The sequence below is a fragment of the Aquarana catesbeiana genome, linkage group LG04 (assembly GCF_042186555.1).
Source record: "Aquarana catesbeiana isolate 2022-GZ linkage group LG04, ASM4218655v1, whole genome shotgun sequence".
In the NCBI taxonomy this organism is placed as follows: Eukaryota; Metazoa; Chordata; class Amphibia; order Anura; family Ranidae; genus Aquarana; species Aquarana catesbeiana.
This window is the reverse complement of record NC_133327.1, coordinates 655,909,589-655,930,299: the sequence shown is the minus strand read 5'-3', so window position 1 is coordinate 655,930,299 and position 20,711 is coordinate 655,909,589. Positions and strand designations below refer to the sequence as shown.

The 20,711-nt window shown below is 42.6% G+C and overlaps 1 protein-coding gene across 2 annotated transcripts in view; it reads right to left on the bottom strand.

The window, feature by feature from the left end:
* Positions 1-20,711, bottom strand: part of PRKCE (protein kinase C epsilon) — a 523,002-nt gene that overhangs the window by 300,537 nt on the left and 201,754 nt on the right. For both annotated transcript variants that reach the window (XM_073628484.1, XM_073628485.1), the window contains exon 2: positions 11,394-11,457. In XM_073628484.1, the coding sequence (XP_073484585.1) occupies positions 11,394-11,457 (64 nt within the window). The remainder of the gene's footprint in view (positions 1-11,393; positions 11,458-20,711) is intronic.

The window sequence follows — 20,711 nt, the reverse complement described above, 5'->3', positions numbered from 1 at the left end:
ATCCGCTGGCTCAGCGGAGATCAACGGAGAGATCTCACACTGAGCCGGCGGACAGAGGCGGACTCCGTGGCAGCGGATCCGCCTCGTGGGAATGAGGGCTAAAAACACAAATTGTAAAGATGAGAAACCCAGAAATAGATAGGACATCCCGCTGATTGTAGCAGAGCTGTGACATGAATGGAGTCATTTAGGAGAATTTGAAAATATTTAGACGTATAATAAATATATATTTCAGGAAAAAAAAAAAACACTCAAGTTTTATGAGCCATCAACCATTAACACACAAAGACTGAATATAATGCCAAAACTTAAAAGAATTGCAAATTAGCCAACCCTTGCTTTTGCAAAAAGAAGAAAAAACAATTATAATCTATATAGATATCCATCTATATACACATACATAGTATATACAATATATATATATATATATATATATATATATCTATATCTCCACAGCGGACACCATATTTTCTCATTACATTTACAGGTCCTGATTATAGTATTATCCTTATCTTATCTCAATGTAAGCTCAGACTGATAGAGCTCTACCATGACCATTAGATAGGTCAACGCAGGTTCAAAACAATACATTAAAAACACTTGTTTTTCTATGAGCTCTGCTCACGCAATATAATTTTATGCATGTGATCACAAACACAGTGTAGTACCTAGAGGTGAATTAAGTGTCATTTTGTGACACATCAAAGTAAAAAAAAAAATTAAAATGATAACAATGCATCGCACTACCACAATACAACACATATCAGCGCTCAGGCTTGAGGACTGATGTCGATCGGTAAGGCACTATATGTGGGTGGGGACTGGAAATAGTGCAGTGCTCATTTAAACCAAAGGAGGCAGTGTTCCCAGAGACTGAGTTACCAGCAAGACAGCGATTTGTCATAGCAGGGTGGCTTATCGTAGTAAAGTTAGATGATTCTGAGACAAGGGGGGAGGTTCCCAACATGGTATCATCCTGTTCTAACTGCCTACATCCCAAGATATAGTAGAGGTGAATTTTTAATGACCAGTCCTTTCTCTGCCCATTTTTCTGGGCTTTTCTTTCATCAATATACAGTATGTAAAATATTCATACTATATCTCAGTGGCGGCCCATCCATTAGGGGTGCCGCCCCCCTAATCCATGTGCCACGCCCCTAATCTACATGCAGGGCACCGGACACATGGATTTCAATGGGGTTTTTACTTTTTTGAAGCACATGATTAGAGCCTGAGGCTCTAATTGGCTTCAAAAAAGGGTGGGCTCAAGGTACAGAGCACTGCGTCCTGAGCAAACCCAGTTGTGCGACATTAGTGAAATAATATTCGCTATTGTCTTCCTGCTTCTCCTTCAGGCCAATCAGAAAGTGGGTCCTGAGACCCGTCTGAGGACTCCTGGGCAATCGGGTCTCAAGAACCACTTCCTGTTTGGCCGGGAGGAGAAGCAACAGCTGTAACGAGATCTGCCCGGGAGGGAAGAGAGGGCGCGGATGGATTGCCCTGATTGCAGGAGGAGGAGCGGGAGCCGGTGCAGAGAGTGGGGAGCAGTGTAAGTACCGAGGCCGGTCTGTGCACGGGGGGGTTGGGGGGGTAGTGGTGATATGTTTGAGTGAGGGGGGGAGGTTTGTTTGCTGCCCCCCCCCCCAAAAAAAACATTGCACACTAGCCGCCACTGCTATATCTACAATACCCAGGTTTCAATGCAGTGGCTGACTGGGTTTTGCTGTGTTACAGGTTTCTTGCCTCACCTAGGTCCTTATAGAATATTACCTATGTCATGTTTCTTGATTTTGCTCTTACCTCTAACTTTGCACTGCGCTTTCTTAATATGACCCCTTTTTCTTATATTTCAAATAATTATTAATCAATTTACATAGTTCTGTGTATAATAATATCCTTGCATCCTATTTTATATTTGATTGTGAGTAAATGGTCAGGGGCAGGGGCGTTGCTAGGTCTACAAAAGATCTGGGGCTAGAGCCCATAGCAGCGTAGCAAAGAAAGTCATACGCTTGGGTGGGCATACACATGTATATACAGTAATATACATGTGGGTGTATATATATCCCCAGAGAGCCCCACCCCCTTACATCAGGGTCCCCAGAGAGCCTCCCCTCCCCTTGGGGACCCCTGCAGAGACTCTGGGCTATGGGCACCAGATTCGTGACTATAGCCCCAAAAGCCACCCCCTAGCAATGCCACTGGTCAGGGGACAATGACAAATCTAGCAATTTAGCTTATAGTATTGTTCTCTCACTTCATCATAGCTACACCTATATAAAGCAATCAGTAGGTATTATAGGTCGGTATAACAATAGGTAAACCAACATGGCTTGATTTTCTCATTCTGCCCATGGACTAAGGAAGACGAAGTCAATGGATTCCCCCATCCACAATAAATAACACAGATAGGGAAATCCCCACTGTTGGCTATTGTGTTTAAACAGCCGCACCATCTATAGAAAAAGATATTCCGCAACTCCTTGCTCTTTATGATCTTCAGAATTTATTGGTTCTCCATAAAAGACACAGACAGCAAATGTAAGTAATGTTTCAGCCTTATGGGCCTTGTTCACTACAGATGCCATGTACAAGAATGCATCTATAGTGTGCAAACCCCTCCTGGCACCACGTCATTAATTTGCCAATGAATAGATAATTCAAGTTACTTGGATACTTGGAGTGGTGAAACACCATACATGGACAGACAAACTGAATCAAAAGCACAAACATAATTGGTTATAGAATTAGAAAAAGACATTAAAATTCAATAAGGTGGCAAAGCAAAAAAAATAATAAGCAAGAATGCCCACTAGGAGAATAGAAATCGTGCTACAAGGGAAGAGGCAGGTAGTACAAAAGGGAATAAACTTCTATGTAAATCCAGGTCCCACCTGAGGTTTAATCCCTGAGGGACCCTGGTTTGTAACCTAAATATCCATCATGCCTGCCTACCTAAAAGCCGTATGTTCCTATCCCCACCCCTTGGCATAGGAGGTAATCTAAATTCAATGCCAGTAAACCTAAAGGAGGACAAACTCACCAGAATGACATTCTTTAACCACTTCAGCCCCGGAAGGTTTTAACCCCTTCATGGACCAGACCTTTTTTTTTTTTTTTTTTCGGCTATAATACATATCCAATAAAAAAAAATTAAAAAATCTAATTTCTTCATCAATATGCATTCTGCATATTTTTGGTAAAGAAAAAAAAAAATCCCAATAAGTGTATATTGATTGGTTTGTGCAAAAGTTATAGCATCTACAAATGATGGGATATTTTTAATGGGATTTTTATTTATTTTTTTACTAGTAGAGCTGGCGATCAACGATTTTTAGTGGGACTGCGACAGTACTCACCGATACATTTTTTTTAATGTCATGTGGCAGTGGCACTAGTATGCAGCACCGATAGGTGGCACTGATGAGGCGTGGACTATGTCAATAGTTTTTTATTTTTTGACCATTTTTAAATTCTTTTTTTTATTATTTTTTTACAGTGCTTTTTTTTTGGGGGGGGGGGGGGGGTTGGACAGTCACTGTTATTTTTTTTATTTTTTTTTTATTATTTTTACAATTTCACTTTAAAATATTTGATTTTCTGACACAGTACATTTAGAAAAGGAAGGAGTTGGTAAATGACAGATTTACCGACTCCTTCCTCCGCTCTCCATCCTGAAAGATCTGGGACGGAGGAGGACCGGGGGGGGGGGGGGCGGAGGAAAACTGGGGGGGGACAGGGGACGGAGGAGTATGGGGGAGGGGGACCGGAGGAGCCCATGGAGGAGCACAGAGGAGGACACAAAGGGGAGCCGGAGGAGTATCCAGCAACGGAGGACACTCAGCAACGATCGGTGTGGCGGCTGGGGGAAGTTATAGTCACCGATCTCCTTGTGTGGCTTTCAATAAAGCATCTGAAAGCTGCGGAGTGCAAAAAGAAGAGAAGCGGCTGTCAGCTGCTTTATTGAAAGCCACACAGGGAGATTGGTGATCTTTAAGGTTTGAACAGACTACAGACACAGATTTAGCTGTTATATAAAGCAAAAGTTCAGGTGGGCAAACATCTCTCCATCACATTATTGTTCCGTTTTCATTTGTTGACAAAAATTGGAATTGATTTTCATCATAGTTTTCGTCAATTGGCGAAAATTAAGAGTAATTTTTATTTAGTTTTCATCACTGGAAACATGCCGCTGATGAAAATGACGACAAAAGTATCCATACCTGGAATTCTTCTTTAATGAAATGCACAACAATAGGCAAGTCTGAATGGGTCAAGAAAAATACCCTATTGCCAGACCACTCATTGTAACATCAATCTTCCTATAGGATTATATGTACATTATGCTATAAAAGGTTATGTAGAAAGGTGAGGGGAGGAGCTGTGGAGATGGGCCAGCACAGAGATTAATTAAATACTCTCAGAAAAGGAAAGGGCTGTACGCCCTGGGATATAAATCCAGTAACACAACAGGCTGTGACGTGTAAAGATGAATAGTCAGATTTTCTAGCAAGTTCTAGCAAGAGCACACTAGAAGTGGAAAAAAATGTACTGAAAGGAAAAACATGCGTTTTTCAATTAAAATATTTTAGGTTGGTGACTGGGGCTCTTTAAAACAAGAATAAAGCCTTTTTAAGGCTAAACATTTCTAACACACACTCCACAAAACCACAGCTAAGCTTAACCCTGCCAGCAATACACAAAAACAGCCCGAGCCTCTCGGCTCTACGACACAAAGCTGCTAGAACGGGCAGAGAAGTAAAGCTCCATAAACACAGAGCCCGTGCAAGCAGCCCGGAGATTACCATTAACTATTCGTTAACAACTTGTCACCGTGTTAGATCCGGGTGTAAAACTCACATCACAGCCCGGGCGAGAGGCGCAAAGCACACCAGTTTAGGGGAAGCGGGCGAGCTGGCACAAACACTTCCACAACAGATGGAAGCTGTGAATCAACCACATTACATAACTATCCATTTTATAATTATGTGGTACACCATTCACATCCAAGCCAGAAATTAGGAAAACGCGGCCAAAACAAAAAAACCCTCCGAATAATTTGTGCCTGAGGAACAGTGACATGTGACTAGGCTTCCAAGTTCTGATGCGGATGCTCAAAGAGGTTTTCCACTTCAAAGAACTTCTCTTAAAGCTGAAGGTTATGTATGGATTTTATAGCATTGTTACATTGGTCCAGTTGGTTCAACCTAAGTATGTATGTGCCTTCCCTTTGGAAGCTGGACATCACTGTTGTAGGCACCGCTACTACATTGATCGCCATGTCTTCCAAGGGTAGTGCTGAGTGGCTGTCCTGTTGGGTAGTGAACACAAGGTCCACTTGCTTGGAATTGGCGCCATTAACAGAACACATTGTATTTTTGTCAATTAATGCAAGACGTTCTCTTGTTGGATGAGGTGTTGAGTCATGGAGGTGACACCACAATCTTCACTTATTCCAATCAGAGAACACCTTGGTGGCACCTGGCAAGTTAAACTCTCTACCTCCAAGGCTCTGTGTTTAAAACATCTCCTCCCACTGTGCCTGATGGCTCTGATTATCTTGTAGCCAAAACTTTAAAGCAGATAACTGGAGGAGACAACTCTGTGTCTCTGCAGAGTCCTAGCATACAATGACAGGCAGGGACTTGGTCTCAAACAGAACAGAAGCACTGGTGGTATCCAGGCAAGTAGCAGAATGGAGGACGTGGACCCCAATGGCCAGCTCATCCCTCTTGGTCCTGATCGGGCCACCCTAAGCCCCATTCCAAACAGCAGCCAAGTGGGCTGCTATGGCAGTAGTTCTGCCACTGTGTGCGGAACCCCAAATGAAATTGCCAATATTTTCAGTGAGTGCACAGTAGGACCACTCTCCCTTAGGGCCTGGGTACACCGCAAGGGCTGCACGCAATAGGAATTTGTCAATGATTACCATGTTTTAATGGATCTAACCAGGGTCAGGATATGTTTTTTTTAAATGCTAGGTCCTATGTTGAGTTCATTTAATCACTTAATTTACATTATATTATTCTAACTCAAGGCTGTGGTTTAACCACATGCATGGATGGACGTTCATTAGGAAAACAAAAAAAAAAAAAAAAAAAAAAAACCACAATACATAATTACGTGTCATTTTGGTATAATCATATGGACAGAGGCTCGATTGTGGTATGTGGTTTCCCATATGCAAATGATTGTACCAAGAACTTTGCATTTAATTATATTTATACCCAGTGTTAATGCTTACTCCAACCCAATACTTTAGTTTTAATTAGAGTAGGTTCCATATTTCTGTCTGTGACATCAATTGGGGGCGGGGGATTCCCTCCCTTCCTGTCCCTATGACACCTATACAAGAAATGGGAGGTGCGAGTGCCACTGGGACAAGAAAGAACGGACAGCAACAAAAACACTCTAAACATTTTAAAGCTGGATATACTTAAGTAGAATTCCATTTTTCGTTGCCATAACGTTGGGTTTTTTCTCTAATCATTAGTGGGGTCAAATCAACATTTGTTTTCGACCGCATTTGTTTTCGAAAACTGGAAGGAGCAGTATGAAAATATTTTCTCAAATGTACTAATTTCTACCTGTGATGGAACGCTTGACACCCTGCTTAGGTGTTTCCACCATAAACAGTGCCTCCTGCCCTCCAAACCATTCCAGCAGACAAAGCCAATACCAGCCTTTTTACCCCAAGCATTGTACACAGACAAGGTGTTGAGAAAATAAACAAAGGAATGACTATTGAACAGAAATACAGGTTTTTATACACTTCACAAGAAGGGGCAGTTACCACAGGAACAATAAAACCAAATATTTACCCAAAACATCACACAATGGTTTGAGGATGAAGTAGAGTTGACACAAGGCTAATCCCTACATGTAGGATCCTCCAAGAGTTAGCCAACAGACCGTAACAATAGGTGACTCAATTAACAATGGGAACGCACACAATGGAAGAGACCCACTTAACAATAAACACATAACAAACCTCCACCCCACCTCAGACTATCCTGCAACAATTTAAAACAGTCTATGAGACAAACTCCAACAATATTCCAGCAGTCTGAAAAGGTGGAATTAATTTATCTTCATAGATTTCTTTAGGGATATTGTTGATAAATATCTCTGTCCCAAGTGAAGGAGCCTCTCCAACCCAGTCTGCAGGAGGGCCCCCACATTCCTTCTTAACCATTAACCTGTGCAAGAATAATATTACACCTTTCCATTCACTCCAGAAGGGATGCTTTATTGTCCTTTTTCAGAGAACTAATCCAAGCCTTGCTCTCAGCATTCATCATATTGTTCTCCATCATTGTAGAATGATCTGCTCTCTCCATGGGCCATAATCAGTGGGTAGGAGGCTTGCACATAGTCCTCTCCAAAAGCCCCTATCCTGGTTTTTGTTTGGTAAAGTCCATTCATTTCAAAGATCTAATGTTAAAAGCCAATGAAATGTTAAGCTAGTTTGTAACAAAATCCGGATGTACTAAATATTTTAACCAGTTAGCAACCGCCCCACGCAGATATACTGCAGCAGGGCGGCGGCTCTGTGTCAGATCACGTACCTAGTACATGATCTGACGCTTCCGGGTCTGGGGCGCGTGCCTCCGGCGACCCACCGTAAATGGACACAGTGGGAGCTGATGTCCGCCTGGACCAGTCGATCGTTCCGGAGATCAGCAGAATGGCGGTCTACCTGTGTAAACAAGGCAGATAGCTGTTTGAGATGGGAAGACAGAGATCCAGTGTTTCTGCTAAGTAGACCAGATCCTGTGCTAAATGCACCCCCCACACAGTTAGAAAGCACTCCCAAGGAACATAGTTAACCCTTTGATCACCTGTTAACACCTTCCCTGCCAGTGTCATTAGTACAGTGACAGTGTATATTTTTAGCACGGATCACTGTATTGGGGTCACTGGTCCCCAAAAAAAAACCCCAAAAGTGTCAATTTGTGTCTGATTTGTCTAACGCAAATTCCCAGTCCTTGTATAAGTCACTGATCCCTGCCATTACCAGTTACAAAAGAAAAAAAAACTTCAATAAAAATATCCCATAGTTTGTAAATGCTAAAACGTTTGCGCAAACCAATCAATATACACCTATTGGAATTTTTTTTTACCAAAAATATGTAGTAGAATACATATTGACCTAAATTTATGAAGAAAATCGACTTTTACACTTTTCTTTTTTATGGGATAGGTTTTATAGCAGAAAGTAAAAAAAAAAATTTTTTTTTTTTTTTTTTTTTCAAAATTGTCAGTCTTTTTCTGTTTATAGCGCAAAAAATAAAAAGTGATCAAATGCCACCAAAAGAAAGCTCTATTTGTATGGGGAAAAAAAAGGACATACATTTTATTTGGGTACAGTGTAGCACGACCGCGCAATTGTCAGTTAAAGTAATGCAGTGCCCTATCGCAAAAAATGGCCTGGTCGTGAAGGGGGGGGGTAATTTATCCGGAGCTGAAGTGGTTAATACAAATTTTCGTTCGAATTTTTGTACAAATTTCCATTCAAACTTCTACTAGTGTAACCCAAATTCAATTCTTCCTTGCACTACTAAAATTATATGATTTACTTTTTTACTTTGTCCCTATTGGAGAGATTCCCCATCACTTCCTGCCCTGACAGGCACGTGCGTCGTATCGAGCTATAGCAAGGGTACTTTGGCAACTACTTTAGTTGCAGTTTGGATAGCTAATTCTAAACCTGTTTGTCCTTTTGTTACTGCAACACATGAGTGTAAAGCCAGCCCAAGTTCAGTTGGGTGCCTAATTTTTGTATGTGGTTTGCATGTGTGTTTTTTTTTTATTATGCATTTTGGAGTTTATAGGGTTAAAAGAAGCAATTGCACCTTTTTCCAAGTCACATAGAAGAGTGTTATATAGATGTGAATGAGCCCCATAGACAATAATATTATTGCTTATGTGCATTGTCATGCAACGGCCAAAGCACGACAGATGGTAAAAATGGAGAATCATGGTTCACATGCAAGCTTTTTTTTCTTAGAGAATAGGTGCAGGAACTGCCCTATTCCGATTCACCCCTTTTCTCTGCCCCCTACCCACCTCTAAGCATCATTCCTTGGTTCTATCCCCTACCCACCTCCCAGTACTGCCTCTTTTAGAGAATACAAAACAAAGTGTAGCCCCCTGTTCCTAGAATCGGAACTATAGTGTAAAATTAGTGGTTGGCTGAGCTGTAAACAGCTAAGATTTGATTTTATATTGGATTCTGTTCTAAACGTGGCTGAGTTGTGCATTTCTTACTGCTGCCAGTAGGTGTCACTGGTACCACAGGACAGTTTGAGAATTACAACTAGGTTGAGCTATATAATGAATATTCTTTTTCCAGAGACAGCCCAGTAGGAGGTTCCTGGCCACTGTGCATTCTGGGAAGGGGTATTTATTGGACAGATGTCATGTGCTCTTAGTCAGTCGTTGCCCCGGGGCCCTCATGGCCCATGATGGGCTGCTGCAAGTTCTGCAAGTAGGCCCAGAAGCCTGTCTGGGGCCTACTAATCCTGAGGTGGTCCTTAGACTGTCTTACCTGTGTGGAAGAAGCAGAGCCAAGCTGAGGAAATCTAGGGGAGGACCCTTGCTGGAGAGAGCCAGGATAAAGGCTAGTCTCTCAGAAGGGCCTGGTAACTCGTTTGGAGGACGCACCTATATCTAAAACTACCCTTACAGTATCGCCGGGTCGGCCTAAAGGTTCTGGTACTGTCAAGCTGTTCTACAATCTAATCAAGGTAACTAGCTCCTGGCTTCTATGTCTGTGAGAGAGGCTTGTCCAGATATTCTAACGGTTGCTAGACAGGCTTCTGGGCCTACTTGCAGAACTTGCAGCAGCACATCCTCGGGCCATGAGGGCCCCGAGGCAACGACTGACTAAGAGCACATGGCATCTGTCCAATAAATGCCCCTTCCCAGCATGCACAGCGGCCAGGAACCTCCTACTGGGCTGTCTCTGGAAAAAGAATATTCATTACAGCTCAACCTATTTGTAATTCTCAAACTGTCCTGTGGTACCAGTGACACCTACTGGCAACAGTGAGAAATGCACAACTCAGCCAAGTTTAAAACAGAATCAAATATAAAATCAAATCTTAGCCGTTTACAGCTCAGCCAAACAATACATTTACACTATAGCCCCAATTTTAGGAACAGGGGGCTACACTTGGTTTTGTATTCTCTAAAAGGGGCGGTACTGGGAGGTGGGTAGGGGGTGGAACCAAGGAATGGTGCTCAGAGGTGGATAGGGGGCAAAGAAAAGCAGTGAATCGGAATGGGGGAGTTCCTGCACCTATTTTCCAAGAAAAAAAAGGTGTGTGAGAAACCTACCCAGGTATCCAAGATCTTTTAAAGAAAGCCGTTTTGTCCTTTGGATTCAAGGAGTCTGTAAGTGATCTGTTAAAAAGTGTATCTGAAGCCTCCCCTAACCCTCTCTCCTACTACTTTTCTCAAGTTCTCATTAAAGCTTTGAAAAATACCTAAAGTGACTGGCGCCTAAATTCCCATTATAGCCATGGACTCAGCCTTGGGGTGAATGTAAGCTCGCTCCCTGTATCTGGAGGTACCTCCCTGCTCCCACTAAACCCAGGGGGGCGCTACACAAGTATTATTTTGTGGTGCCAAGTAATTTGTATAGGATTTGGTCATGATAAGAAAAGCAGTAAAATAGATCCTCTGCCGCCAGTAACAATAGGGCTACTAGCAAATCCCCCCCTCTAGCAACAATGGAATCCCAGCAGCAACAACAGATCTCCCCACAGTCAGTGTCAATAGACTCTCCATCAGCCAGCAACAATAGACCTCTCCCACAACAGTAGATCTCCCCCAGCAACAACTGACCACCCCCCCAGAAATAAAAGACCCACCCCCAAAAACAGTAGGCCCCCCACCAGCAACAATAGATCCCCTCTAGCTAGAACAGATCCCCCAGCAGCCAGTATCAATAGACCCTGCAGCACACCCCAGCACCCCTTTCCCATTACATACAGTCAGTGCTGGAGGTGCCGGAACTGCATTCCCGCTGAAAAAAAAGAAAAAGCCCTGTTGACATGTATGTACAGTCACCCCAGTTTGTAGCACCTGTAGGACATCAATCTACAGATGGTGGGAAGACCTTACAGGAGAGAAAAGTATTTTTATATGTTTGATGCATGAGAATCTGCAGCTGTGATCACTACAAGCATCCAATGGAAACATTTTATAGTCCTGGAACTCTGCGGCCCGTCCTGGCTTGTATTATTCATTAAACAGGAATGAACAAGACCTCATCAAAAAAAATGATTGGGTCTGCTCCAAGATCCCAGCCTGTATATGGTCTACAGGGACTGAAGTTGGAGAACCTTTCATAAAATAGCTATAAACAAAGTGAACAAATTGCTTACCTTCCCCTGAGGAGCCAGAGAGATCTATTACTACATATACTTTTCCTTCCGGTTCCAGGTCAATCTATGAATGACAGAGAAAAAAACGTATTCGTTATTGGTTCAAAAATCTGTAAACAACCAGTAAAAGTACCATCACAGGTGAGAAATAACAAGTGTACACTACAGTGCCAATAACATTTACAGTAGGTGCAAGGAAATGTCTGCAGTAAGGGCTCATTTACATTTGCAGTGATCCACCACAGATCACTTTTCAGAGAACGGTACAGGAGTGGTTGACAGGCATTCAGAAAGCGATAAGAATACTGAACAAGATTTTCTTTTTTTTCCTTTTCTTTTTTTTTTATGACATTTTTTATGTTTTTTTCAGAACAGTACAGGCAAATGAACAAGTCAATAAATAGTTTAGATTACCACACCGGGGAGGGGAGTGAACCCTGGCCGATATAACTACCAATGAGCTATCACTTAACTCGGGTAGGTAACCGGTATGTTGCCAACATGCAAACAAAACTACAAACAAGAAAACCTAGTAGAGCTGTATGAATCGGGGCCTGTAAAGATCGAAATAATAGCGCGTAATAGCAGTAAGATTTTCATTGCTGTGCTGTCCAGAAGAGTGTCCGGAGAGTATGGGGTGGGGGTTATTGGTGTGGGGATAGTTGATCCAATGGTGGAGCTGACAATGGAGATGGTTGGACAGAAATGTGGCCTTGGAACAGACTGGAGGGGTACTATGGAATCTGGTGGTGCTTATTGTTGTGTGTTAGATCCGTTAGGGCCTGCCTGTCTGCGGGAGAGAGCACTTTGTCCATAAATGGGGCCCATTTGTGTTGGAATCTAAGGGATTTTTGATGGTTGGCAAAGAGCAAGTCCATTTTCTCTATCCTAAGGAGGATGTTCAATAAGTCGATTTTTAAGTGGTTGATAGTAGGGGGGATAGAGGCAGTCAACTTTTTGAGGATTGCTGTTAGGACTTTGCAGTAATACTTTCATGCCCTGTCTGTCTCTTACCTGGTCTGTGTATCAGTCTTAGTGCCGGTTCACATAGGGGCGACTTGTCAGGCGACCTAGTCGCCTGACAAGTCGCCTCCCGTTCTGTGCTACGGAACCGTTCTAATAGGAGCGACGCAAGTCGCTCCGACTTAGAAAAAGGTTCCTGTACTACTTTGGGGGCGACTTGGGGCGAGTTGCATAGACTTCTATACAGAAGTCGTTTTGCAAGTCGCCTCGGAAGTCGTTTGCAGGTCGCCTCGCTGAGGCGACCTGCAAGTCGTGCCGCCCCTGTGTGAACCGGCACTTAGGGCTTGCACTCTCACACCTGCATGGTTAAGCAATCTTCCCTCAGTGTGGCTCCACCCTAGCCTCAACAGGAACCACTATTTAACACTGTGTTCTCCAAGCCTGCCTTGCTGAGCAATACTGTGTGTTTGGTATCCTGTTTGCGGTGTGCTCTACATTTGTCTCTGTTACCGATCTTGGCTTGTTCTTGACTATCCCTGCCTGCTTGTGACCCTGACTTTTTGGCGTGTTCTCTGTCTATCCTTGTCTGCTAGTTGCCCTGACCTTTGGTTTTCTCCTTACTATCCCTTGTTGTCCTGAACTGCTGCTTCCTCTCTCCTCCTGTAGCCTACCAAGAGCTGGGAGACCCTGGGGGGCCGAAACCTGGAGTCAGTTGCAGCGCAGTCCATCCTCACCACTAGAGGCTCTGGTGAACACCTGCTGGCTCTTAGACTCCGCCCCCTGGGGAATCTTATGCTCTAGCTCCCAGTGGGATCCGTGTATGTGCTCCAGTGGACCTGCCTTCCTGAACCACCCAGAGTTCCATCCGCAGCAGTGAGTCGTAGGGTCCACTACCTTAGCAGTGCACTCCTGACTCCAACAGTGTGCATCTGTCACCTGGACACAGGTGTCCTGACAATTGCCCTCCTAGCTGCCATGTAACAAGTAGCTATCCAGGCACAAGGTTTTTTTTAATTGGTATACCATGCCACAACCGCAAGTCTAGTATTTGGCTCTAGCATGAACTCATTTACTTAGATGGGTCATATTCACTAGAGTGGGGTACAATTTTTGCCTCCAAGTTAATTTTGAGGTGGGCGGTAGAACCGGCCCCCTCCCCAACCGCAAGTGTAAACAAGCCCTAAGAGCAGTTCTAGCATATCCACATAGCTCCCAACTGTCCCTGATTTGGAGCAATGTCCCTCTGTCCCTCATTCCTCCTCATTTGTCCCTCATTTTGGTCTGATCTATATAGTTGTATATAAAATGCACTTTTTATCTTTCATATAGTGTTTCCCAGTGCTAAACCTTTCATCCAAATTCTAAAATTGCTGCGATTTGTTAATTTTAAAAGCCAATATAAAGGAATAGTATTGGTAAAAAAAAGCACTTGTGGATTTAATTAACCTTTTTTTGGTTAATTCTTCAAGGGGGTGTGGCAGGGGGTGTGTCCTATGCCTACATACATTTGCCAGTAGGTGTCCCTCATTCCCATCTCAAAATGTTGGGAGGTGTGTATCCATACTATGCAAAACCATTGCACAGAGCAGGTGAGTATAACATGTTTGTTATTTAAAAAAAAAAAAAAATGGTTTACTATCACTTTAAGGCCTCATGCACACAGGCTGTTAAAATAACATTATGAAAACGCCAGTATCTATGCAGTGATTTTTTAGAACTTTTTGTCAGCTTTTTTCAATGTTTTTGCAATAGCATTTTTCAGCGTTTTTGAGCGTTTTTCCGTGTTAGCGTTTTTTAGCGGTTTTTTTTTTCAAAAAATTTTTTTTTTTTCAATGGATCAAAAACGTTAAAAAACGTTGCTGAATGACGTTTTTGAGCGTTTATCAGCATTAGAGCGTTTTTACAGCTGAAAAACATCTCTCAGAACCCACTGGTCCTGGGTTTTTTTTACAGCTTAAAAACGCCTATGCCATTTGCAGCTTAAAAACGCCTAGGTGGGCATGAAGCCATAGACTAACATAGACAGGCCTTTTTAATCTGCAAAAAAAGCTCAAAAAAAGCAGCTGTAAAAACGGCCGTGTGCATGAGGCCTTAAAGTCAAGCAGGGGCGTACCTAGAGCATTTGGCACCTGGGGCGGATCCTATATCTAGCACCCAATCCCACCCCCCACGCAGGCAAGCGGCGCACCACACATCACGTGTAGTGCCTCCACACTCTGCGGCCTGGAACCCGGAAGAATGCTCCCCCTGGCGGCCAGGCCCCTCCTCCTCCTCTGCAAAAACGGCCCCGGCAACCAATCACCTGCTTGGAAAGTTAACTCTGGCAGTGCTCGTTGTCTATTCAGCGCTGCTGTTTCTCTCTCCCGTTCTGCCTTTTGCTCCCTGGAACTGCCAGGTGTCAGCCCCATGAGCCGACACCCCCAGTGAATAAGTGGCGCCGGCCTGACACCCCACCCCCACAATGTGTGGCACCCGGGGCAGATCGGGATTGACCTCCCAACCCCCCCCCCCACCCCCACCTCCCAGTTGGTATGCCATTGTGGCCATGTAATCTATCTTTCATGAAATTGGTTCTTATTGTGTTTCTCTGTATCCTTGTAATGTTCTCTGGGAGCTCCCAAACCTACTTTCCCCCCCTCAGTATGTTTGGAATGAACAGTGCATGTTAGTTGCAGTCTTTTGCACTGCTCTATCCACACTACAGATCCCACAGTTCACAGTCCATCTCAGCAAGGAGTGGCTACGTTCCTACATACAGTGGGATCATGGAGAATGAACGTAGCCACCTTCTAACAGGAAGTCTGATTCACAGCAGCAAAAAAAAAAAAAAAAAAGAATGCTGAGAGCAATAGAGGAGACTTTTTACAAGAATTTAGTGTCACTGTCACCCTTAACCAACATATGAGAAAGTTCAAGGCATTGTAAACCTTTTTTTTTTTTTTTTTTTTTTTTTTTTAACAACAAACATGTCTATACTTACCTACTCTGTGCAATCGTTTTGCACAGAACAGCCCCGATCCTCCTTCTGGGGTCCCTCCAGGCCGCTTTCCATGGGGGTACCCATGCAGGCTCGAGTCCCGCTGTTGCGTCCATGGATTCGGCCCCGCCCCCCGCTCCTGTGTCACTCGATTTGATTGACAGAAGCAGGAGCCAATGGCTCCTGTTGCTATCAATCTGTCTAATTTGGAGAGACACAGTTGGCTGGAACCGCTGCTCTCGTGCATGTCGCTGGATCGGATCGGGTTCAGGTAATTAAAAGGGGGGTCTGGGGGGAGCTGCAGTAAAGAAGGTTTTTCAACTTAGAATGCATTAAGGTGAAAAATCTTGATGTTTTACAACACCCTTTACAAACTGCCTGGGGAAGATCTCTAAATTACTTTCCAAGAAAACTTGTTCATCAGGTTTAATGTCCCTTTAAAAACAAAATTCTGTAGCCCTGTACTTGATCTTGCATTGGAAAAGTCATTAAACACACAATCGGAAACAATCTGAAGCACTTGTCAAAACAGTGGAAATAGTGGGGAATCTATGAGATCTGCGGCATCCCTGCTGTTTCCATGATGTATGGCAGTGTCTGTATTAATGGGGATTTCCGGTGTTCTGCCGGCATTCCTGCTCCACGCAGTTCACCCATTCATTTTAAGGTGATGTTAATGTGCAACTCCGAGAAGATACGCAGAAGATACGCAGCAAAATGTAATCCAGTTCAAGTATCTAAAGCTAAACTTTTTTTTTTTTTTTTTTTTGAGTGGTGAAAAGTTAGCACCCGTCAGGTTTTTTTGTTTTTTTTGTTTTGGATAGAGTGGAAAGGGATTAGAATATCTGTCAGGACTTCAATGCTGTCTGTGCCCCCAATTAGGCAGACTTCACCTTCTCTACATGTCCTGGTGACCATTTTCACTGAAAGGGAACATAAATCTTATATTTTGGGTTGTCACCATTACAGGAATAGAGGGGAAATCTTGCAACGGGGACATTAGTTCTGGCAACTATCATGAATTCCCTCCCGTTGAAAGAAATTATTTTTAACTTCCTGTTGGGTCTATGGGACAGGAAATGAAGGGAAATCTCCCCAATGAGACACAGTTGGCAAAAACTCACTGGGGTTATAAACCTCCTTTACTCTAGCAAAGCTTTGCCTTCAGTTCTATTTTAACCACTTCCTGGCTATATTATGTATATATATTAAAAAAAATTATATATATATATATATATATATATATATATATATATATATATATATATATATATATATATATATATACACACACACACACACACACACACATTTTTATTATATGTATATCTGTAGCTCTGTGCCTGATCATGTACCTAGTGTGTGATCTGACACTTCCAGGTCTGAGGCGTGCACACGAGGCCGCCGGCGACCCGCTCCCACTGTGATCACGCACAGCAGGAACGCAGCGGCGGGTACCGCGGACTCCAAGTCCGCCGGCACCCGCCGATTATACATTACACAGGCAGAACAGCAATCTATGTAAACAACTCAGATCGCCGTTCTGTCAGTAGGGAAGGTATTGATCCTGTGTTACTGCAAAGCAGGAACATGAATCCATGTCCTCCCCTAGTAAAACACACCTCCCACACAGTACACAAACACAGGCTAGGCACGCAACTAACCCTTTGATCGCCCCTGATGTTTAACCCCTTCCTAGCTAGTGTCATTAGTACAGTGACAGTGCATATTTTTTAGTACTGATCACTCTATTAGTGTCAGATTTGTCTGCCGCAATATCGCAGTCCCACTATAAGTCGCTGATGGCCGCCATTACTAGTAAAAAAAAAAAAAAATCCCATAGTTTGTAGATAATTTTTGCGCAAACCAGTCAACATACGCTTAGTGGGATTTTTGTAACCAAAAATATGTAGCAGAATACCTATTGACCTAAATTGAAGAAGAATTGTGATATTTTCAAATTTTTTTAATGGATATGTTTTATAGCAGAAAGTAAAAAAAAAAAAAAAAAAAAAAAATTATATATATATATATATATATATATATATATATATATATATATATATATATATATATATATATATATATATATATAAATTTTTTTTTTTTTCCCAAAGTGATCTTTTTTTTGTTTATAGCGCAAAAAATAAAAACCGAAGAGGTGATCAAATACCACCAAAAGAAAGCTCCATTTGTGGGGAAAAAAAGACATCAATTTTATTTGGGTACAACGTTGCACGACTGCACAATTGTCAGTTAAAATAACGCATTGCTGTATTGCAAAAAATGGCTAAGTCCTGAAGGGGGGTAAATCTTCCGGAGGTCAAGTGGTTAAACGTGCGAACAAAAAAAAAAAAAAGTCAGCACCCTCACAATTTTTAGATCTCCATACTGGGTAAAATAAGTAGAATCACAAAACTAAAAAAGGACATTATAACACCACCGTTTCCGAGACACACAGGTCACCTTTCTTATCTTTCACTTCTCTAATCGCATGGCTCCATGAACTTCTAAATATAACCTATTTTTTAATTTCTTTTTTATTCTCTGAGGTCGGTAGGGCTGCCAATACACAAATGAGAAAACCACCTCCACCGAAGTTCAACTTTTTTTATTTTTTTTTTTTTAAGGAGCACAAAACATATATAATGTATCATATATAATATATAATAATAATGTATCATCAATTACTTTTTACATAATTGCAAGCCAATAATTAAATACCTGACATTTGGTTATTTTGCCAAGTTGCAAAACCCCAATTTATGACTGTGCTGGGTATTAAATTCAAATACACGGACCTGTAATAAAGAGACCAGGAATTACTGAGACCGGGAGCTGCAATAACAGATCCTCTCTGCAGCGCCACCTGCTGGCACTGTAACAAAACAATGCAATCAATGAATTTCCTATATGAATGTGAAGTTAGATTTTTTTTAGGACTGTTAACAACTGAGGGAAAGGGATTTGTATTGCTCTTAGAAGAAATCAAAAGAATTTTTTTTTTTTGCAAATTAAAGGGATTTACAGTGACAATGTTAGGTTGCAATTCTTCCATCCGACCTGCAGGTGCTGCAGTTTACCTTTGAATTCTCAAACCAGCAAAGCAAATTCAAGCCGCTGCAGAAACATTTAAATTGAAAGCATTTTCAGAAGCTGATTTAATCACTTACTGAGTATGCAGCTTCTTTATCTTTTAAATCTTGCCTATGTTTCACTTTAAGCTTGTGCCATGATCACTGCCCCAGACCTCCTGTTTTAAAGGTGGCTCCTTTCAGCATCCTATGGAGCCACCCTTGCATCCAGTGACTAGGGTTGTGTCACCTTACACTGTGTGCCTCAATAGAAACACACAGCCCCATAGCCTAGGATAGCAAGGCACCCCCCTGCTCTTCCATCCTCCAAGACTGGAGACTTCTCCAATAGAGTGACTCAAGATTGCACTGCCTACTGCCTACTGTTAAAGAATATGTACACCCAACATTTCATATTGCTGATATGTGGCTGCTGTACCATGTACAATAGAGTATCCTGTTCTCTTTGTATCGCTTTCTTCGTGTGAAATCTCTGTTCCTGCCAGTCCCTCTGCTTTCCTTATCAAAAACTGACCACACTAGGCATGGGACACAGCATGGTCAGTTTTATAGCCGTGACGAGAACTCCTCCAATGTTCAGCCTTTTCCTGACACGCCTTACCCCCACCACTTAAAGTAGTTGTAAACACGTTATACCCATCTTTTGCCTACAGGTAGGCCTATAATAAGGGTTACCTGTAGGTACTGTGAATTTCTCCTAAACTTGCACAGTTTAGGAGATATTCACTGTATCCGCATGTGCCGACTTCATCGGCACATGTGCACTGAAGAAACTACGTGTTCGTGCTCCTGTGTGGTGACCGGCGGCTTCTGCCCGCATGCGCGGGAGTGAGGTCATCGCGGCTCCGGCCAATCACATCGCCGGAGCACACGAACCTAGAAGTATTGTGTTGTCCCCCTTATACATTGTAAAGCGCTGCGTAAACTGTTGGCGCTGTATAAATCTCGTATAATAATAATAATAGAAGTAACATTCCGGAGACATGTCGCCCTTCACAGCGGTGTACGGAGACTGCTGCAACAGCTTCGTTCTAAGGTAAGTATTTCATAATGAGCTAGTATGTGATGCATACTAGCTCATTATACCTTTGTCTTTTTTTTCAGAGTTTACAACCATTTTAACCCATTCACTTGGAAGATTGGTGTGCTGCTGTTTTCTCCTCCCCTAGCTCTCTGCGCTCCTATTGCAGCTGACAACAGAGGAAATGTGATCACTTATCAAAAATGGAAAAAAAGTATTTATAATGTTTTTTTTTTTTTTTTTTTTTTATTATCTATACACAAATGTTTTGCCTTTCATTTCTATTGTACACTGAATGGGATGTTTTACAAGGTGAAGGTTTACATATACATTACAGTGGTTCTAAAGGCAGAAGGTTTTTTTACCGTCATGCATTCTATGCAAGAAGATAAAAAAACCTTCTGTGTGCAGCAGCCCCCCTCAGCCCCCCCTCCAATAGTTACCTGAGCCCCATCTCAATCCAGCAATGTGCATTAGTGTCTTGGCTGTCCGGAACTCTCCCTCCTCATTGGCTGGGACGGCAGAGGGCGCCATTGGCTCCTGTTAATGTCAAAATCAGTGAGCCAATGAGGAGAGAGAGAGGGGGCGGGGCTCCGTGTCTGAATGGGCACACAGAGCAGCGGCTCAGCTCGGGTGCCCCCATAGCAAGCTGCTTGCTGTGGGGGCACTCGGCAGGAGGGAGGGGTCAGGAGTACAAGCGAGGGACCCGAGGAGGATCCGGGCTCCTCTGTAAAAAACAACTGCATAGAACAGGTAAGTAGAACATGTTTGATATTTTTAAACAAACAAAAAAAAAAAATACAAGACTTTAGTATCACTTAAACTCTTTGAGAACTGGAAGTTCAGGGAAGCAGCACCAGGAAAGCAGGAATAAGCAGCAATTAAACCTGTATACTGCAGGTGCTGGGATCAAAATGTTTTAAAAATATTTTACTGGGTAACGTTCATGGTCTTCCATGAGTTTGGCTAAATTGCTGAGGGTTTAATACTACTCTAACTTGCTTTTCGCAAAGAAACGGTTAATGTATCTAATATAACACACAAAAAAAAAAAAAAAGGCTTCTAAAAAAACAGCTCTGCATGAAGCCAAGCTGGCGCTGAGATTTTTTTTTTTTTTTTCAGTTTTACAGGAAAGGCTAATCATAATCCTCCAAAGAAAAGTGACTTATTTTAATTGTTAATAATAGATTGCTTTTAAACGCCATTAATTTCGGAGATAGAGCCGAGGCTGCAGCTGCTCCAGAAACCGCGCGGGTTCAGGT